The sequence below is a fragment of the Pseudonaja textilis genome, chromosome 6, assembly GCF_049901715.1.
Source record: "Pseudonaja textilis isolate UNSWEBS1 chromosome 6, rPseTex1.2, whole genome shotgun sequence".
In the NCBI taxonomy this organism is placed as follows: domain Eukaryota; kingdom Metazoa; phylum Chordata; class Lepidosauria; order Squamata; family Elapidae; genus Pseudonaja; species Pseudonaja textilis.
In genome coordinates this window covers 48,162,680-48,183,443 of record NC_141995.1, presented here as the reverse complement: position 1 = coordinate 48,183,443, position 20,764 = coordinate 48,162,680, and the positions used below count along the sequence as shown (strand labels likewise).

The window sequence follows — 20,764 nt, the reverse complement described above, 5'->3', positions numbered from 1 at the left end:
GTGCTACTCACACCTTTGTTTTACAGGCCCTAAAGGGATGGAGTCAAGACAGGACAAAACATTGCCTTGTTCCTTTGCTTCCTGAGCTCCTTGACTTGCTTTGCAGCCGTTGTGCTCACAGTATTGTGCTGGGCTACCCATAGCAGCCCAGTCCTGGTTCTAAGGCATCTAAAATAAACTCACTTCTCTCCATAGAATCTTTATGTGCCCGTCCTTTCCTTCAGCTGGTGACATGTAAGGCTTGGGTGTCCCCAGGGCAATGGTGCTGTCACTGGCTAATCCTTTCCACCTTTTTCATTGCCGTTGTAACTTTGGACAGCCAGTCGATGAACTGTTGTAAGTCGAGGACTGCCTGCATGATATGTCACCCAAGGCCACCCGTTTTCATATAGTTTACCTCAGGATAGGAGGATTCACTATTACCCCACAAATGATCTCTCCAGGTTCATTCCTTGTATGCTGCCCACAAACCCATGAAAACTGATATACTATGTATGTCTGAGATACTGTCATGTCCCCTGTCGGAGTCTGAATCCGAGGAGGAAGATGAACAGCTGACAAGGAGCGGGAGTGTGGCTCTGTTGGCTGTGGAGGAGGCTGGGGAAGGGCAAAGTCCAACTGGGCAGAGCAGGGAAGAGGTAAAACAAGGGAGAGGGGATTCAGAGGAAGACCCAGGCCCACCTCCTCTTCATCCTAGCAGGGAGGAACGGAGAAGAGACAACGTGGGTTGCATGGCTTACAGGGGAGGAAGGGGCCCTGATTCCCTTCATTAGGCATACCTGGGAAGAAAGTTTGAAGGAGAGGAAGCTGAGAGCAGCGTCTGCTGGGAACAAACGTGAGTTTATCTTGTGTTGACTGTGGTTATCTGTGTTCGTGGAATCCGCCCAACCATGTTGAATTACTGCTGCTCCTTTACATCAGGAATTCTTGCTCCTGCCCTGTCAGACTAATTACCTCATTTTGCCTTGATTGGATTTATAGTTAAAGTTTTTGTTGGCCACATTTTGGACTTGATTCTCTGCAGCCAAAGGCTGGGAGAGTTTGCCTCCAGCCCAGAAGGTAACCAGGACATTGGGGACAAAGTTGGAGCTAATAAAGGGATTCCTACTTATTATTTGACTGTAGTGTCTTTGTGCCACACCCCGGGTCATCATCTGATATTTAAAACAACAAACAAACGAAGAATCAGAATTATTTCACATCTTCCACTGAAGAAAAAGTACACCCCTGGGTCATTAATATTGAATGGAGGGTCTCATTTTGCAGGTGTTTGTTTAAAGGTAACCATAGCACACCGGGACATCCATAATTCATGGCTGAACTGTCGTCTAACGTGTCAGGCGTCCTCTTTCCTTTAGTCGATGGCTTCGTATCTGCCATCCTGCTGTCACTGGAAAACCAACTTTGATATTGTTATAAGTGTGAGGATCTGGCGTCTCTAATGACAGACTAGACCGGGATGATGTAAGCCAGTTCCTGTCAATGGATGGGGCAATGTTGGCGGGGAACACCCCGGTTGAGGGGCAGAGGCAGCCGAGGAAAGTCCGATTTCGCATCGCGTCTTCTCACAGCGGGCGCATCCTGAAGGAGGTCTACACCAATGGAGAAACATCCGATTCCTTGGATTCAGAGTGTACCAGCAGCTCGGAGAGCGACCCCAACAGCCGCTTCAGCGAGTCAGACGGACAGAACCACGGACAGGCTGGCTCCGAAGGCGACGAGAATGAGACGGAGATGGATGCGATGCTCGCATTGGTGAGGGCCGCCAAAGAAAGAGGGTTTGGCCCCAAACGAATCAAGATCCTCAGCAAGAATGGGACAGTGAGAGGAGTGAAGCATAAAGTCAGCGCTGGCCAGGTCCTTTTCGACAACTTAAGCAAAGCCTTTGAGGTAAGTGCAGTCCAGTTCTCCTTTTATCTGATTCCCCCCCCGCACTTTCTCTGCTTGCCTTCCCAAGTGTCACAAAATCCACATCCCTGGTTTTTGTGTGGAACGTTGCAAATGGCCCCAGGCTCAAGGCAGATCCCAAATTGACCCGTATCCTAGGTCTGTGGATGAAAGTCATTTTTCCCCCTCACCTGCTGTGTATTTTATTTTTTTGGGGGGTGGACATATTTTTTATTGTTTACATATAAATATAGAATAGAATTCTTAATTTGCCAAGTGTGATTGGACACACAAGGAATTTGTCTTTTGGTGCAAATGCTCTCAGTGTACATTCGTCAAGAGTCAAAAATCACCAGGTCCAACACTTATTCATAGTCATAGGGTACAATCAGCATTCAAGTCATACTAGGAAACAGTCAATATAAATCGTAAGGATACAAGCGACAAAATTACAGTCATACAGTCACAAGTGGGAGGGGATGGGCGATAAGGAGTGATGAGAAGATTAACAGTAATAGTTGTGCAGATTTTGTAAATAGTTGGACAGTGTTGAGGGAATTATTTGTTTAGCAGGGGGATGGCGTTGGGGAAAGAACTCCCCTTGTGTCTAGTTGTTCTGGTGTGCAGTGCTCTATAGCGTCGTTTTGAGGGAAGGAGTTGAAACAGTTTATGTCCGGGATGTGAGGAATCTGTAGATATGCAATGGTCATAAATGTGAGTCTGTTGTCTAGCATTCGAATGTAAATCGTGGGACCACGGGGAGTGGTTGTAATGGTTGTAAATGTGAAAAATGGTCATAAGTCACCTTTTCCAGTGATGTTGTAACTTGGAACGGTCACTAAATGAGCTGTTGTAAGTCAAGGGCTACCATTATGTATTTGTTTGATTTGTTGTTCTATTACTATTACTATTACTTAATCTTTAGTGAGATTCACAGCCTTTGGGGCAGGGTGGTAGCTCAACAGCTCGAGTCCTAACCAAGGACCTAGGAACGACTACTACTACTACTACTACTACTACTACTACTACTACTACTGTATTATTAAAGGAGGTTTTCTCCCCGTTCCTCAAGTATAATCACTAAGAACTTCAGTGTGGCCCCTGAACACTCAAGCAGAAAAAAGAGGCGTTAACGGCCATCTTTGATGTCCATCTATTATCATCTATCTCGCCAATTGAGGACTGACCGGAGTCTTGTGTATAGACATGATCAATAGATCAGATCAACTGGACTTCAATGTGTAGTTATGATTCTGTGGTGCCCTGATAGGTACCATATGTCTATGGAGATTGTCAGTCATCCAGGTTGTGGTTGTCCCAAAGGTGTTTTTTTTTTTCAAGAGACAACTGGACGTTCTTGTTTTTCTTTGAAGACCTTTCCTTTCTCATCCCAAGAAGCGTCTTCAGCTCTGACTGGATGGTGGGGAAGGGATGGATTTATACTCCTTGGTCATTTGCATCCTTTCAGAGAGCCGTTGAGACCACTTGGAGGTTTGTCTGTGTCCTCAGTTGTCCCAGAGGTACTTTTTCAAGAGGCAACAGGACTTTCCTGTTTTTCTTTGTTTCGCTTCTCCTCCAAGAAGCTTCTTCAGCTCTGACCGGATGGTGGGGAATGGAAGGATTTTTACTCCTTGCAGGCAGCTGGTCATTTGCATCCTTTTAGAGAGTCGTCGAGGCCACTTGGAGGTTTGTCTATGTCCTTGGAGTGCTTTTTTTTCAAGAGGCAACTGGACTTTCTTTGAAGAAGTTTCACTTCTCCTCCAAGAAGCTTCTTCAGCTCTGACTGGATGGTGGGGAACAGATGGATTTACACTCCTTGCAGGCAGCTGGTCATTTGCATCCTTTGAGAAAGTCATCGAGGCCATTTGGAGATGTGTCTGTGTCTTCCTCCTTCCATCAAAGCAGCAGGATACTGAGGAACCATAACTCTGACATTAGACATGAAAGAATCGCTCCCACCCCCCCCAAAAAAGTCAAAGGGTAAATTTCTGGGAAGTCTTCCAGATTCTTCCCTGCTTTTCCAAATAGCAGATATTCCCCCCCCCCACAAAAAATAAAACATTTCACTTTTTGACAAAAGTAGATGTAGAAAAACAGGGATTTCCATCTTCCTAGAAAGTGGTTCTGCAGCCTGTGAGGTGAATTTATTTTCTCAGACATTCCAATGTCTGAAGCGGAGGAGTAAGTTAGTTGCTATGGCGACCTCTTTTCCCTTCATCTTTCTGCGACCAAGGAGGGAAACACGGTTGCTACGACAACATCCTTCTACAGTGAGCTCAAGCAAAGCGTGAAAGAAAGGTGACATAACACCTGTGGGGCGATCTTTATCTTTGCCTTTTTTGGGGGGTGTTAGGATGGAGCATCAGGTTCCATGACGGTAGTCTGCATGGTAATTCACCTCTATCAAGACAGCAGGAAGTTGCATTGCGATCCCTCTTAAGCATCCCTCTTAAGAGCTGCTGACCCAGTTCTACAGAGGAATTATTGAATCTATCATTTGTACCTCTATAACTGTCTGGTTTGGTTCTGCAACCCAAAAGGACAGACACGGACTTCAGAGTAATTAGGACTGCAGAAAAAACAATTACTACCAACCTGCCTTCAGTCGAGGACCTGCATACTGCACGAATCAAAAAGAGGACTGTGAAAATATCTACAGACCCCTCGCATGCTGCACATAAACAGTTTCAACTCCTACCCTCAAAATGACGCTACAGAGCACTGCACACCAGAACAACTAGACACAAGGACAATTTCTCCCCGAACGCCATCACTCTGCTGAACAAATAATTCCCTCAACACTGTCCAACTATTTACAAAGTCTGCACTACTATCACTATTAATCTTCCCATCACTCACCACCCATCCCCTCCCACTTGTGACTGTATGACTGTAACTTTATTGCTTGTATCCTTACGATCTTTATTGACTGTTTCCTAGTATGATTTAATTTGATTTGATTGCTTATTGTACCCTATGATTAAGTGTTGTACCTTGTGATTCTTGATTCTTGATGATTGTATCTTTTCTTTTACGTACACTGGGAGCATTTGCACCAAAGACAAATTCCTTGTGTGTCCAATCACCCTTGGCCAATAAAAGAATTCTATTCTATTCTATTCTATTCTATTCTATTCTATTCTATTCTATTCTATTCTATTCTATTCTATTCTATTCGTTCTTTCCTATCTATCTATCTATCTATCTATCTATCTATCTATCTATCTATCTATCTATCTGATTTGATTGTTTATTGTACCCTATGACTATCATTAACTGTTGTACCTTATGATTCTTGACTCTTGACGAATGTATCTTTTCTTTTTATGGACACTGGGAGCATTTGCACTGAAGACAAATTCCTTGTGTGTCCAATCACCCTTGGCCAATAAAAGAATTCTATTCTATTCTATTCTATTCTATTCTATTCTATTCTATTCTATTCTATTCTATTCTATTCAGCAGAAAGGTGGATTTTCCTCTAATAGATATGCAGTGTTTTTGGGGGATTTTGCTATTTGTCTTTTGGCTCCCAAATCACAGAGATTTAATTAGCCCGACTTAATATTTAAAATGCAGATTCCTTCTTGCTGGAATTGGGGGTGTCTAGTCTCATGCAAAGAAGGGCCAGGGTTGACATGAGAGCAGACTTCCGACCTTTCAGGGACTGTGACAAAGAAGAAGGAGAGCGTTTCAAGAAGACACTGGACAGCCACTTGTCGTAAATGGTATAGGGTCTCCTGCTTGAGCAGGAGGGCTGGACTAGATGACCTACAAGGTCCCTTCCAGTTCTGGTCTTCTGTATACTGGGTCAAGCTATTCTCCAAAGCACCAGAGGCAAGGACAAGAAGCAAAGGAGGGAAACTCATCAGGGAGAGAAGCAAACTAGAACAAAGGAGAAGTTTCCTGACTGTTAGTACAATTAATCGGCAGAACAATTTGCCTCCAGAATGCTCCAACACTGGAAGTTTTGAAGAAGAGATTGGACAACCATATGTCTGGAATGGGATAGGGTTTCCTCTCTAAGCAGGGGGTTGGACTAGAAGACCTCCAAGGTCCCTTCCAACTCTATTATTCCGTGTTTTATGAACTGGGTATGTATCTTCTCTATATATCAAAGCAAAATGCCACTCACGCATCATCACAAAATCTCCAGAACCATAAAGCTTACAAACTTGAAATTTGGCATTTAGGTTGGCTTCTAGGGACTCACTAAGAAAGGATTTTTCCAAATGACCCTCAGAGCATTAATATTTCCTATATGATTTTTATTAACACGCTCTGATGCTAAAGAGTTCTAATCCCCATCCCCACCTGGAAAGAAATCTGTTCCAAATGCAAAAGACAAGCAGAGGAGTTTCAGTTTCAGTTTCAGTTTCAGTTTCAGTTTGACAGCACCAAGCAGCAGTTTCAGTTTCCAAACAGCCCTCCACTCTCTCAGGACGCTAGCCAGATGAATACCGATGGATGCCTGCAGGCAGAGGCAGAATTCCCCCCCCCCCCCAATTTTCCTCCCCAGAAACTAAGCCCGACCACATAGTTTTGTAGCGAAGCACGGGGATCGAGCTAGTAGCTTAATAAAGAACCAGGGGTGATATGATAGCAGTCTTCCAATATCTCATGGGGAAGAGGGAGTCAAGCTATTCTCCAAAGCCCCTGAGGGCAGGACAAGAAGCAACAGATGGAAACTAATCAAGGAGAGAAGCAACGTAGAACTAAGGAGGAATTTTCCGACAGTGAGAACAATTAATCAGTGGAACAACTGGCCTCCAGAAGTTGTGAATGCTCCAATATTGGAAGTTTTTAAGAAGAGATTTGTCTGAAGTGGTGTGGCATTTCCTGCCTGAGCCAGGGGTCAGACTAGAAGATCTCCAGGGTCCCTTCCGACTCTGTTATCCTGAGGTTGTTAGAAATCTCAATCTCTGTTTTGAAAATCCTCGACAAACGGGCTTGAAATTACAAGATGGCAGAGCCTACGACTATGAAATATAGCTGCTTTTATTGCACCCCTGGGTACGTCGAACTGCATGAATAAAAATGCTTTCCCTGAAGCCAAGGAAATGCACATCAAATGGACTCTGGAGAGAAGTATATTTCCCATCCAGAAGTCTTAATAATTCATAATCACCTCCCCCGCATCTCTCTCCCCCCGTCCTCCCCACTTGGGCTATTCATTTGGGTGGCTGAAGAAATCGTGGAGACCATTAAAAAAAAAAAGAGAGAGAGAGAGAGAGTCCTTCTTGGAATAATTAGCATATGTCCTCATCTAAACTACAGGCTATGAATAAAGCATCCCTGGCACGTAATTAAGAATCGCAACCTTGTTTAAACTCTCGATTTTCTCCAGCCAAGGAAGAGCCTGTAAAAACATCACAAATGCTGGGAGGCCACATTAATAAAGAATTAATAATAATAAAAAAAATCACACGAAGAATTCAAACCTGCCAAGTGTCATGCCTCCCCCAGCTGTCAGGGTCTGAATCTCCGGGCGGGGGGGGGAAGATGAGCTGGGACAAGATCCGACAGAGAGCGAGAGGGCGGCTCCGTTGGCCTTGGAGGAAACTGGGGAAGGGCAGGGCTTTTCTGGATTAGTAAGGCCTGCAGAGAGGGAGGAGTAAGAGAGACAGAGCTCAGGTGAAGAGCAAGGACCATCCCCTCCTGATCCGAGAGCATGGAGAGAAGAGAGAAGGCAAGAATGACGCAGACTGAGCTGGCTACTTGGGAGGAGAGCGTCCCGCCCCTCTTCCCAAGGCACACCTGGGGACTGAGGTGTAAGGAGGTAGCGGTGGGAGGGGCATTTGTCGGGAAGAAGCATGGAATCTGTGGAGTCTCAAGCATACTTGCCGACGCCTGGAGATTGTTGTGTTCTGTCTTGTGGCGCTAGCCCAATTTGCCTCCTTCATTGAACTTCTTGCTCTGGTTATTGTTTGGGCTCACCTGGCTTACCGGACTGCGGGCTCTGGTTCCTGTTTGGCTAAACTTGGCTTATTGGACTACTCACAGCCAGAGACTGATGAAAGTGTTTGTGAGAACTTTTACTTCAGGACTTGTAGTGAATGTGGGGGCCAGAGGTGGGTATTCAGCAGGTTCGGACCAGTTCTGAAGAACCAGTAGAGGAAATTTTGAGTAGTTCAGAGAACCAGCAAATGCCACCTCTGACTGGCCTCGCCAACCCCATCTCTTCTCTGCCTCCCATGGAAAATGGTATATAATATAAGTCTAAGTGCTATTGCTATTCCTTCCTTCCTTCCTTCCTTCCTTCCTTCCCCTCCCTCCGACATTTTATACCAGATTGCACGTACGAAGGTATAAATTAAATTTCTCCACCTCTGTCATAAGGATTTTGGATTCAGCCAACTCTCTTCCAGTGTCAACCTGTTTGAAAACTAAGTTTGCTCTAAGTTTACTCTTTTCTGGATTAGATTGGTAAGAACAGAGCACGTGGCTTTCAAAAGAAGGCAAGAGGATTCCCTTTTTAATTCAGCTTAAGGTCATTAAAACTTTTTTTCTAACCTGCTTATCTTTTACAGTAGGTTGATTTCAAATATAATTACTTCTCTATTTCTCTTCCCTGTTGGATATATTTGTTTGCCGTGGCACTAATTCAATGTTTTCAAAGCCTCGTTCAACTAAGGTAGTATTATTCAGAGTGCAAGTTTATAAATAACTAAAAAAACAACAACAACGCAGTAGCTGGCTGTTGTTTTGTGCTGTTAATGGGATTTCTATCACTGACATTGTGATGATCGCATTTGCTACTTTGAGAGGGCTAATTAGTTAAGAAAGAAGAACAGAAACCAACAGCAAAGTTTCAGCACAAACCTTCATGCCATCATTTCAGAAACTGGCATATTTCGCCTCTGGCGACACTCTATAAGCCAGATGGCATCTACTTACGTTTGCACAAGGTTTGCGAATTGGGACTGCAATAACTTGTACACAATGGGTCCTCCCCTTCCCTTTCTCCTTCCCCCTTCCTCCCTCCCTCCTTCCTTTTTTCTCCTTCTCCCCCTCCTTCTTTCCTCCCTCCCTCTCTTCTTCCTTCTTTCCTTCCTTCTTTCCTCCTTCCCTCTCATCTTCCTTCCTCCTTTCCCTTCCTTTCTCCCTCCCTCATTCCTTCTTTCCTCCCTCCCTTTTTCGTCCTTCCCCTTCCTCCTTCCCTCCCCCCTTCTTTCCTCCCTCCCTCCTCCTCTTCATTTCTCCTTCTCTCCTTCCTTTCTTCTTTCCTCCCTCCCTCCTTCCCCTTCCTTTCTCCCTCCTTCCTCCTTCCCCTTCCTTTCTCCCTCCCAACCATCTTCTGTGGTTTGTAATGATCAAAAATTCAGATGGTTGAACAACTAGACTCACATTTATGATGGTGTCCTGGGTTCATGTGATCTCATTTGTAACCTTCTGACAATGGGGAAGGCAGATTCCCCTAACCACCGTGTGACTAATTTAAGACCTGCAGTGATTCACTTAAAGACGGGGGCAAGGAAGCTCCTAAAATGAGAGAAAAACTCCCTTAACAGAATGTCTCGCTTAGCCACTAAAATTTTTTAAGCTCCGTGGCGGTTGTACACTGAGGACCACCTGTCATTGAAATCTCTCTCTACATATATAAAAGTGAAAACCACTCAGGCATCATCACAAAATCTCCAGAACCGTAAAGCCTACAAATTTGAAATTTGGCACATATGTTCCTCTTGGTTTCTAGGGGCTCACTAAGAAAGGATTTTTCCAAATGACCCTCAGAGCATTAATATATCCTATATGATTATTATTAACACGCTCTGATGCTAAAGAGTTCTACTCCCCCTCCCCGCCTGGAAAGAAATCTCTTCCAAATGAAAAACACAAGCAGTTTCAGTTTCAGTTTCAGAGCCCCAAGCAGCTTTAGTAAGGAGCAGTTGAGCTAAGTCTCGCCCAGGCTCCTTGCTGTCTCCTCGCTCACACAGCAAATACTGTTTCAGTTTCCAAACAGCCCTCAACTCTCTCACACACTGACAGGACGCTAGCCAGATGAATACCGATGGATGCTAGTAGGCAGAGGCAGATTTTTTTCCCTTTGTTTTCCTCCCCAAAAACTAAGCCCAATATATACACATTTTATGTTCCCAGTTATCATCTGTTTTGGAAAATGGGCGCATCGTCATTTACACCACCAGCCTCCGGGTGGTGAGAACCACTTTCGAAAGGTGCGAATTAGTTCGGAAGATCTTCCAAAATCACCGTGTGAAATTTGAAGAGAAAAACATTGCATTGAATGGAGACTATGGGAAGGAACTGGGCGAGAGGTGCCGGAAGGTGGGAGAAGTTCCCTTGGTCCCCGTTGCCTTCATTGAAGGCCAGTATCTGGGGGTAAGTAAGTGCCTTCTTGAGGAATTGAGAAGATTATGCATGTCTTATTTCTTCTTCTTCTTCTTCTTCTTCTTCTTCTTCTTCTTCTTCTTCTTCTTCTTCTTCTTCTTCTTCTTCTTCTTCTTCTTCTTCTTCTTCTTCTTCTTCTTCTTCTCCTCCTCCTCCTCCTCCTCCTCCTCCTCCTCTCCCTTTTCCCTTTCTCCTTCTCCTTCTTTTTCTTCTTCTCCTCCTCTCCCCTTTCCCTTCTTCTTCTTCTTCTTCTTCTTCTTCTTCTTCTTCTTCTTCTTCTTCTTCTTCTTCTTCTTCTTCTTCTTCCTCTTCTTCTTCTCCTCCTCTCCCTTTTCCCTTTCTCCTTCTTCTTCCTCTTCCTCTTCTCCTTCCTCTTCCTCTCTTCTTCCCATTCCCCTTCTTCTTCTTCCTCCTCCTCCTCTCCTCCTCCTCCTTTTCCCCTTATTCCCCCCTCCTCCTCCATTGTAAATATGAACCAGCTGCCAAACATCTGAATTTTGATTATGTAAACATGACGATGCTGCAAAGGTTGTAAGTTTGGAAACCTGTCCTAAGTCACGTTTTTCAGGGTCACTGTCACTAAACGAACTGTCGTAAGTTGAAGACTACCTGTAATATTAACTTCATTAATCTCCCTCACCACAGGGGTATGTTCGCTGACTGGATTTATTGATAAGACGGATAAAGGCAAGGTTAATAATTAAATAATTTGAAATAATTAAACTGTTTCCACCCCCTGTCTTCTGCTGCTGTATCTGAAAAAGAATTACGCCCTCTGCTGGGATAAGACTATAATGTTTTTATTTAATATATATATTCCTAAACATTTTGAATACAGTGTATTGTCAGGGCATACTGTTTACAGAAAAACAAAGAAAGAACAAAAAGAAATATTCATATCTATACTAACAACAACAACAATAATAGCATAACAGAATAATTTTAACTAGATTTGTCTTTATATTAGCTTATTTTTGATTCTGTTGGTTATATTGATTTCTTTATAATTATAAACCACCTTTCTATTTAATTCATACATAGCAATAATCTTTCTTCATCTCGTTTCTACCTCTTATCTCCAGCCACTTGTAAAATCTATTCCATGTTAAATAATATTATGTATTATTATTATTATTTATTTAAAATAAATTTGCTGGAAGACTACACAACAAAAGGGACTTGGGCTGAAATTCCTGGAAGGATGGAGGAAAGAGGAGATGATACGGTAATGCAATGTAATTTCACACTCTGCTGGTTCAGGGAAGGAAATGTACTATTTAAAGACCCGGTTCAGAAATAAGCTAAGCAGAGCTGTCCATTCCTCTTAAGAGGAAGACCGTTCAACAGTCTTGTCCAACGCAACAGAATCCGCATCGGCTAAGAAATTACACTTTGTGAAATCCTTAAATCTCATCCAACGGGTCTCCCAAGCCAGTTTTGGATGAAATGCCCAATTGAAAGCATTGATGGTAAATCCTGGGACAAGAGGTCCAGCTCAGATTGGATGTTGGCTTGTTTCAGAGGTGGCATAAAGCCGGTTCGGACCGGTTCTGGAGAACCGGTAGCGGAAATTTTGGGTAGTTCGGAGAACCGGCAAATCCCACCTCTGACTGGCCCCGCCAACCCCATCTATTCTCTGCCTCCGATTGAGTCCCAGCTGATTGACTGAGTCTCCTTTGGTTGCCCTGCACAGGAGAACGGAGCTGGAAAGCAGGTTAGTGGGGTGGCGAGTTAACGGGGATTTGCAGTATCCTCCCTCTGCCACGCCCACCAAGCCACACCCACAGAACCAGTAGTTTAAAAAAAATGAATCCCACCCCTGGTTCATTTCTTTGTTTTTTAAAAACGAGGAGCCGGTTGACTTTGCACACGATAAACAAGCCTCCCTCCTGGAGAGGAGAACGGGTTGGAGGAAAGGGATCACCTCAAGGTTTTTTGGGGGTGGGGGGTGTATGTGGGTGGGGTGGGGGGGAGTGGGACCGGCTTTAGATTCCAGGAAGGTTTCCAGGAAAGCTGAGTCTAATCAGAATGAGATGCTAAAGATTCAAGTTGGAAAAGAAATACTTACAAGAAAGATAGAAAACATTGGGGAGGAGATTTGAGCTTCCTCCCCTTTCTCTTTCCCTTCCTTCTTCCCTTCCCTTCCTTCTTTCTTTCCTTCCTCCCTCCCTTCTTCCCTTCTTCCATCTTCCTTCTTCCCTTCCCTTCCTTCTTTCATCCCCTTCCCTTTTCCTCCTTCCCTCTTTCCCTCCCCTTCCCCTTCCTTCCTTCATTCCCTCCTTCCTTTCCCCTTCCCTTTTTTCTCCCTCCCCATTTTCCTTTTCCTTCTTCCTTCTCCTCCTCCCTTCCTCCCCTCCCCTTTCTCCTTCCTTCCTTCCCTTATCCTTTTCCTCCCTCCTGCCCTCTATCCCAACCATCTTCCTCCCTCCCTCCTCTTCTCCTTCCTTCCTTCCCTCCTTCCTTTCCCTTTCCCCTTTTTCTCCCTCCCTCCTTCCCATCTTCCTTTTCTGTCCTTCCTCCTCCTCCTCCCTCCCTCCCTTTTCTCCTCCCCTTCCCCTCCCCTTCCTTCCCTCCCTTACCCTTTTCCTCCCTCCTTCCCTCCCTCCCAACCATCTTCCTCCCTCCCTCCCTCCCTCCTCTTCTCCTTCCTTCCCTCCTTCCTTTCCCCTTTCGCCTTTTCTCCCTCCCTCCTTCCCATCTTCCTTCATCCTCCTCCTCCCTCCCTTTTCTCCTCCCCTTCCCCCCTTCCTCCTTCCTTCCCTCCCTTACCCTTTTCCTCCCTCCCTACCATCTTCCTCCCTCCCTCCTCTTCTCCTTCCTTCCTTCCAATGGTGGGATTCAATTTTTTTTTACTACCAGTTCTGTGGGCGTGGCTTGGTGGGCATGGCAGGGGAAGGATACTGCAAAACCTTGTCAGAGGTGGTATTTGCCAGTTCTTCGAACTACTCAAAATTTCCACTATCGGTTCTCCAGAACTGGTCAGAACCTGCTGAATACCACCTCTGCTTCCCTCTCTTTTTCTTCCTTCCTTCCTTCCTTCCTTCCTTCCTTCCTTCCTTCCTTCCTTCCTTCCTTCCTTCCTTCCTTCCTTCCTTTCCTCCCTTCCCTTCCTACCTTCTTCTTCCCCTTCCCTTTTTCCTCCCTCCTTCCCTTCCTCCCAACCATTTGGAAGGGATAAAAGAGGCCTACAACGAGGACAATTAAGGAGAACAGACAGGCACAATAGTTATTTGACAGAAATCTTTCCACTTACCAGCTGGAATAACCATTGAAGATAGATGCATCTTATAGGAAAACACATCTGATCCTTTTTTCCCCCCCAGATGGAAAAATAATGGGCATCAAACAATAAAAAGCTGCAGAGTCCTTTGCCCTATTTGATTACTGAATCAAATTTTACAAAAAAGAATTTTGAAAGCAATTATCAGGCAGAAAAACTGGACCTTATTATTATTATTTTTGACTGTGAAAGCAAGCATTTTAAGGGAGCCCAGCAGAGATAATGAACTCAGAAGAGAGGCAATTATTCTCTTCTGCCATGATTATTAGAAATAATAGCTAATAAGATAAAAGCTTGGCGGATTTGCTCCATTCCAGCCTAGACTTTCTGCCAAAGGAACCCAGACCCAATGAGTAAGTTACGAAAAAGTGATATATTTTTCTCTTATGTACGACATACTCATCCAGGCAGATCTAGTAAGAGGAACGACAGCAAGATAGAGAAGCTACAATTTGTCAATCAATCAGAATGGAGCCAGAAGGGACCTTGGTGGTCATCTAGTCCAACCCCCTGCTCAAGCAGGAGATCCTATAGTACCCTTTCAGACAAGCGGCTGTCCAGTCTTTTCTTAAAAATCTCCAGTGTTGGAGCATTCACAACTTCTGGAGGCCAGTTGTTCCACAGAGTAATTGTTCTAACTATTCAGGAAATTCCTCCTTAGTTCTAGGTTGCTTCTCTCCTTGATTAGTTTCCATCCATTGTTTCTCATCTTGCCTTCAGGTGCTTTGGAGAATAGCTTGACTCCCTCTTCTTTGGGGCAGACCCTCAAATATTGGAACACTGCTATTCACCCCTATTCACACACTGTTCACCCCGGTCCTTTTTTTTTTAAAGAGTTTTATTTTTTAAAAAACAAACCTACACATACAAAACATAAAAACATCCAACCATCTTCCATTTTATATACATACGGTGTGTCAGTTGGTTACGAATCTTTTGTGCTATCCTTTTGTAACCCCTAGTCCTTCTTTTCTCTAGACATACCCAATTGCTACAACCTTTCTTCATTTGTCACAAGGAATCTGTCCACCCAAAAACAGAGCAGAAGATTGAAAGTTGCTGCTGGTCCTTCCAGGCCACCAGTGATGTTCTTGAGAACTTGGAGCTGAAGGGAGGGCTCTGTGTTTGAATTATTGGAAGTACCAGAAAGAAAATCAAGAAAGAATGACTGAGAACCAGATGGAGATTGCTTATTAAACTTGCTATGTCCCTGGTAGTTGTATTCTTCCTATATCCACTGAGGCTTCAGGAATGGTTGCTAACTCTTAGCTTGAGGGCTGGTGTCAAGCCCTTGATAGAGTTGGACTCTGAGGGAGAGGAGGAACAGCTGACAGGGAGAGGAGCTGTAGCTCTGGAGGCTGTGGAGGAGGCTGTGGAAGGGCTGAGGCCGGCTGGGCAGTCAGAGGAAGACCCAGGCCCACCCCCTCTTCATCCTAGGACATGCAGGGAGGGACGGAGAAGGAAACAACTTGGCTTAGGAGAGAGGAAGTGGTCATGATCCTCCTCATTGGTTGCAGCTGGGGAGACTAGTATATAAGAGAGACGGTTAAAACACAGTGTTGCCAGAAGCAAAGCATGTGTTATTTTGGGCTGAAATTATCTTGGTTGGCATCCTTCCAACAAACTGTGCCTTGTTATCTCCTTGAATTTGGTAAATACTTCTCCTGTTCCATTGTGGACATTTCGTCATTGTAGTTTGTTTGGTTTTTTATTTCACCTCTATCTGCTCATTGAATTCGGACTGTATTGCTTTCTTTTGAAGAATATTTTTGAGTACGTTTAATCTCCAATGGAGAATTATTGAACAGTGGGGCCAAGTTGGAGGTATTAAAGGACATTAATTTATGTTTTGGATTCTGTTACATTTGTGTTACCCTCCGGGTCATCACAGCTGGGGTGAGCAATTTAAAAAAGAAAAGAAAAATAACTTGGCCATCAGAAGCTGACATAGGTAGGAGGAGAACCTAAGAGGTTTAGAAGAGATTGCCATACAACCCCAGCCAGCCAAGAACTGTCTAGATCTAGGGGTCTCCAAACTTCAAACTTGCTCATCTCTGGACCCTTGTTCAAATGCCCCTAACTATTGCTGAAGCTAAATTTTGCATCACTCCCCTAGAACATAGAAGAACAGGATCCGAATGGACCTTCATCAGGTGTTGGAGTAAACCGATTCAGAGCCAGCTGGTTATCAGAGCTAAGGGGTTCGCCTGAACCGGTCCGAACCGGCAAAATCCCGTCCCTGGGTAAAAGTAGACACAACAACATTCTTTTCTCAGAGAGTCAAGGACATGTTGCCCTGCACCTGGAGGGAAGTGACTGGGGGTATTGTCTCTGGTCAGGACAAAGATTTGATATTGGACCATGTGATAGACTGATGGGTGCAGGGAATAGATTTTTGCTTCCTCTTTTGGGAAGGGAAAATCTGGAACCTACCAATTAACGAATACTTCAACTTTAACCACAACAACACTGGGTGAATATAGACTGGGTGAAACCAGGCTTAATAGCAGTAACTGTGAGAGGGATCTTGGAGTCTTAGTGGACAACCAGATAAATATGAGCTAGCAGTGTGCAGCAGCAGCCAAAAAATCTAATGCAATCCTAAGTTGTATTAACAGAGGGATACAGTCAAGATCAAGTGAGGTACTAATACCACTCTATAAAGCCTTAGTAAAACCATACCTATAGTTCTGCATCCAGTTTTGGTCACCACATTATAAAAAAGATGTTGAGACTCTAGAAAAAGTGCAGGAAGAGCAACCAGGATGATTAGGGAACTGGAGACTAAAACATATGAGGGGCTGCCACAGGGAGGAAGGGGTCAATCTATTTTCTAAAGCACCTGAAGGCCAGGCAAGAAATAACGGATAGAAACTTAACAAGGAGAGATTTAACTTGGAAATAAGGAGAAACTTTCTGACAGTGAGAACAATCAACCCATGGAACAGAAGTTGCCCTCAGAAGTTGTGGGTGTGTCATCACTTGAGACTTTCAAGAAGAGATTGGACTGCCATCTGTCAGAAATGGGGTAGGGTCTCCTGCTTGGGTGGGGGGTTGGACTAGATGACCTACAAGGTCCCTCCCAAGTCTGATTATCTGTTATCTGTTAACACAAGAGCACACAACAGATATAAACTTAATGTTCACCACTCCATTGCAGGAAGTACAATTTCAGCAACAGAGTGGTCAATGTCTGGAACTCACTACCTGACTCTGTTGTCACCTGCTCAAACCCTCCACTCCTTTACCCTCAAACTAACCTCTATGACCTCACCCCATTCCTAAGAGGTACGTAAGGCTGTATGCATAAGCAGGCAATCGTGCCTACTGTTCCTGTCCTATTGTCCCCAATTATTTGTTCCTATTACGTGTATTTAAACTTATGTTTATTCTTATTTCTATTATATTGTAAGCTTCTCGACAAAATAACTAACTAACTAAATAAAATAAAAATAAACTCTCAGATTGGGGTTTTCCCAGGTGTGCCCATATGACAAACTCTCATAAAATGGAACTTTGAGGAATTGTTTGTCTTTGGAGTTTATTGGTTTGGCGTTGGTTAGTTGGAACGCTTGACAGCTCTCACAAAGCTTTGGTCGAACCTTTTGCATCGCAGCTCTCCAGAAATAACACCACCGCAATGCTTCAGCCATCAAACTTGACAATATGCTGACACCAGCTGAGGTCACGTCAGAATTGTGTCAATGGGTGAGCGAACCCGTTCACACCGAGGACTGACCCGTTGCCAAAACGGGATGGAATCTTGACTCCATACCAGCAGAAAAGTTTTCCTTTCCAAATGCGAAATGCAAAATGTTCAGCTGGTCTTCTTTGATTAGCGGAAGGAACCCTGGGATCGTTTTATATCTTCTTGGGTGGATATAAACTCTCTCCATGTGATCTGTTTGTAATTTGGGATCCACTTGATCACATTTGAATTCAATTGCATCTCTTCTTTTATATTTTTTCCAGCTCGTTTCTAAGACTTTTAACAGATAACAGATAATCAGAGTTGGAAGGGACCTTGTAGGTCATTTAGTCCAACCCTCCACCCAAGCGGGAGACCCTACACCATTTCTGACAAATGGCAGTCCAATCTCTTCTTGAAAGCCTCCAGAGATGAAGCTCCCACAACTTCTGAAGGCAGCTTCTATTCCATTGGTTGATTGTTTTTACTGTCAGAAAGCTTCTCCTTATTTCCAGGTTGAATCTCTCCTTGTTCAGTTTCCATCCATTATTCCTTGTCTGGCCTACAGGCGCTTTAAAAAATAGCTTGACCCCTTCCTCCCTGTGGCAGCCCCTCAAATATTGGAAGGCTGCTATCATGTCTCCCCTGGTTCTTCTCTTCCCTAGACTAGCCAAGCCCAGTTCCTGCAACTGTTTGTTGTATGTTTTAGCCTCCAGTCCCCTCATCATCCTGGTTGCTCTTCTCTGTACTTTTTCTAGAGTCTCAACATCTTTTTTATAATGCGGTGACCAAAACTGGATGCAGTACTCTAGGTGTGGTCTTACTAAGGCTTTGTAGAGTGGTATTAGTACCTCTCTTGATCTTGACTGTATCCCTATTAATCAACTTAGGATTGCATTGGCTTTTTTGACTGCTGCCACACACTGCTGCCTCCTATTTAGCTGGTTGTCCACTAAGACTCCGAGATCCCTCTCACAGTTACTGCTATTAAGCCTGGTTTCACCCAGTCTATATGTGTACTTTTGGTTTTTCTTGTCTAAGTGTAGGACTTTACTTTTCTCTATATTGAATTTCATTTTCATCACCTTCTTCTTTATACTTAAGCAGCTCTGGGTGAATTCAAGGCTAGAGATCCCTGAATTGTGTAAAATAAGAACAACAACATTCAATTCCTCTTTGGTGTGTAGTAACAATCTTTGATGCAATATACCGTAACAGCAATAGCAATAATACTTAGGCTTACATATCGCTTCACGGTGCATGACAGCCCTCTCTAAGCAGTTTACAGAGTCAGCCTCTTGTCCCCACCATCTGACTCCTCATTTTACCACCCTCAACAAGGATTGAAGGCTGAGTCAGCCTTTGAGCTGGTTAGGATCGAACTGCTGGCACTGGGCAGAGTTAACCAGCAATACTGCATTCTAACCACTGAGAGGGAGGGAAGGGAGGGAGGAAGGAAAGGAAAAGCACTAGCAACAGCCCTTAGACTTATATACCTCTTCACAGTGTTTTCCAGCGCTCTCTAAGCAGTTTACAAAATCAGCCTCTTACCCCCAACAATCTGGGTCCTCATTTTAATATCCTCGGAAGGACGGAAGTCTGAGTCAAACTGCCAAACGGTTAGCAGCTGGTAGTCAGCAGAAGTAGCCTGGCTCAGGTATAGTTCTCAGCTTACAACAATTCATTTAGTGACCGTCTGAAGTCACAGCAGCACTGAAGGAAGTGGTGTACAAGAATGTTATTCACTCATGACCGTTGCAGAACACAGTCACATGCTCACCAACACATCCTCACCAACACAAACTATTTTTTTTTTTTGCCTTTCTCCTTCTAGGGTGCTGAGAAAATTTTGTCAATGAATGAATCGGGTGAGCTGCAGGACCTTTTAACCAAAATCGAGGTAATTAATGTGCTTAGCAAAAAAAACAACAACCCCCACATCACATAACCCCCCATTTCGTTGTCACAAAAACTCTGAGTGTGTCATTATATCGATCCAAATATATAAAAAAGGGCCGCTTGGTTTTTCCGGACAAATCATTACTAAAATATTTAAAGATTTTTTACCCTTTGTGTTGTAATTGCTAAGACTATTTGCCTTAAAATTATATACTATTGAATTCTTCTGTGGATGGGTAAGAATATAGGCTCATAATAGACCCATTATACTGGGGATCCATGAGAGAATTCTGGGAGTTAACCATTAGTTAACCGGATTTAACATCCTAGATCAGGCGAAATCCCAAAATGCTAGAAAATTCTTGGAAGCTTGGCAAGCATAGACATTGACCATCAACGGGCCCATAGAGGTAAACAACATTTGCACGCTATTCAAAAGAGACAGTCAAAAAGTCAGAAAGGAAACAAAGCACCTCCTCACCAGTGATCAAAACCCAGATAAGCAGAGATTAAGATCGAGATCAACAGTAGAACAATAACAAAGCCATAAACAAGAGCCCAATCAAGGAAATCACCAAGAATATTCCTAGCAACATTGACAAGACAAACCCCTAGATTATAAAATGAGAGGAAACCCCACTCCTTTCGACGACTGATGAAGTTACCTGGTTTGGTAATGAAATGTCTGCAAGAAAACCACCAAACTCAGAGAGTACCAAGGACCCAACAATAATTCTCCTCCTCCTCCTCCTCCTCCTCCTCCTCCTCCTCCTCCTCCTCCTCCTCCTCCTCCTCCTCCTCCCACACACCTTTCTAGCACTGATGCTGTTATCTAGTTGGGTAATGAAATGTTTGCAAGAAAACAAGCAAGCTCAGGACCCCACAATCCTCCTCCTCCTTTTCTTCTCCACAAATCTCATTCCCTTCTAGCACTGAATATGTCACCTTTGGTTAATGAAATCTCTGCAGGAAAATGACCAACCTCAGAGAACATGAAGGGTGACACCATTTTGGTCGGGGGGTTTGAAGTCCACCCATTTCAAAGTTGCTAGGGTCGAGACTCCTGAGTCTAATGCCACTAATAGATGCCATTGTTCTTTTTCTCTCCCATTTCTGTAGAGAGTTCAACACCCCCATGAGTGCCTCTTCTGTGGGGGCTTTGGTTTCCTTCCATGCTCGATGTGCCATGGGAGCAAGATGTCCATGTTCCGGAACCGTTTTACAGACTCTTTCAAAGCCCTCAGGTGCACAGCCTGCAACGAGAACGGCTTGCAACGTTGCCAGAACTGCATGAGCTGAGAATGGCGTGCATCTCACCCATGCAACCCAAACTCACACGTACAACCTCATTTTGTTATGTTGACAGAGCCGTTTGTGATGCTCTATTTTTGTTTTTTTAATTAAAAGCCACCGTGTTTCTCTAGCTGAATCAATTCAGCTTGTTTGTAAACACACACACACACACACACACACACACACACACATATGGAGTACACACAGAATCAAGCAAGAAGCCAAGATTTTTATCTGCGCTTGTAAGCAATATCCTGAATAACGGGAAGTGAGCTTCCTATAATCTTCTCCGCTGTCCTCACCACTCTCTGTAGGGACTTTCTATGTGAGGCACTGCTGCCACCAAACCAAACAGGGATGCAGTTTGT

General features: G+C 44.0%; 1 protein-coding gene across 1 annotated transcript; it reads left to right on the top strand.

Annotated features, from left to right (window-relative positions):
* Positions 1–1,270: 1,270 nt before the first annotated feature.
* On the top strand, positions 1,271–20,520 carry GRXCR1 (glutaredoxin and cysteine rich domain containing 1). Its single transcript, XM_026700040.2, has 4 exons — positions 1,271–1,890; positions 9,988–10,227; positions 19,039–19,104; positions 20,223–20,520. The coding sequence occupies exons 1-4, from the start codon at positions 1,483–1,485 to the stop codon at positions 20,400–20,402; spliced, it is 894 nt and encodes a 297-aa protein (XP_026555825.2). The 5' UTR covers positions 1,271–1,482; the 3' UTR covers positions 20,403–20,520.
* The last annotated feature ends 244 nt before the right edge of the window (positions 20,521–20,764 follow it).

Coding starts and splice junctions, on each gene's coding strand:
- GRXCR1 (XM_026700040.2), top strand. CDS start 1,483: ATGGATGGGGCAATGTTGGCGGGGAACACCCCGGTTGAGGGGCAGAGG. Junction 1,891..9,987: donor ACTTAAGCAAAGCCTTTGAG/GTAAGTGCAGTC, acceptor TTATGTTCCCAG/TTATCATCTGTTTTGGAAAA. Junction 19,105..20,222: donor ACCTTTTAACCAAAATCGAG/GTAATTAATGTG, acceptor CCATTTCTGTAG/AGAGTTCAACACCCCCATGA.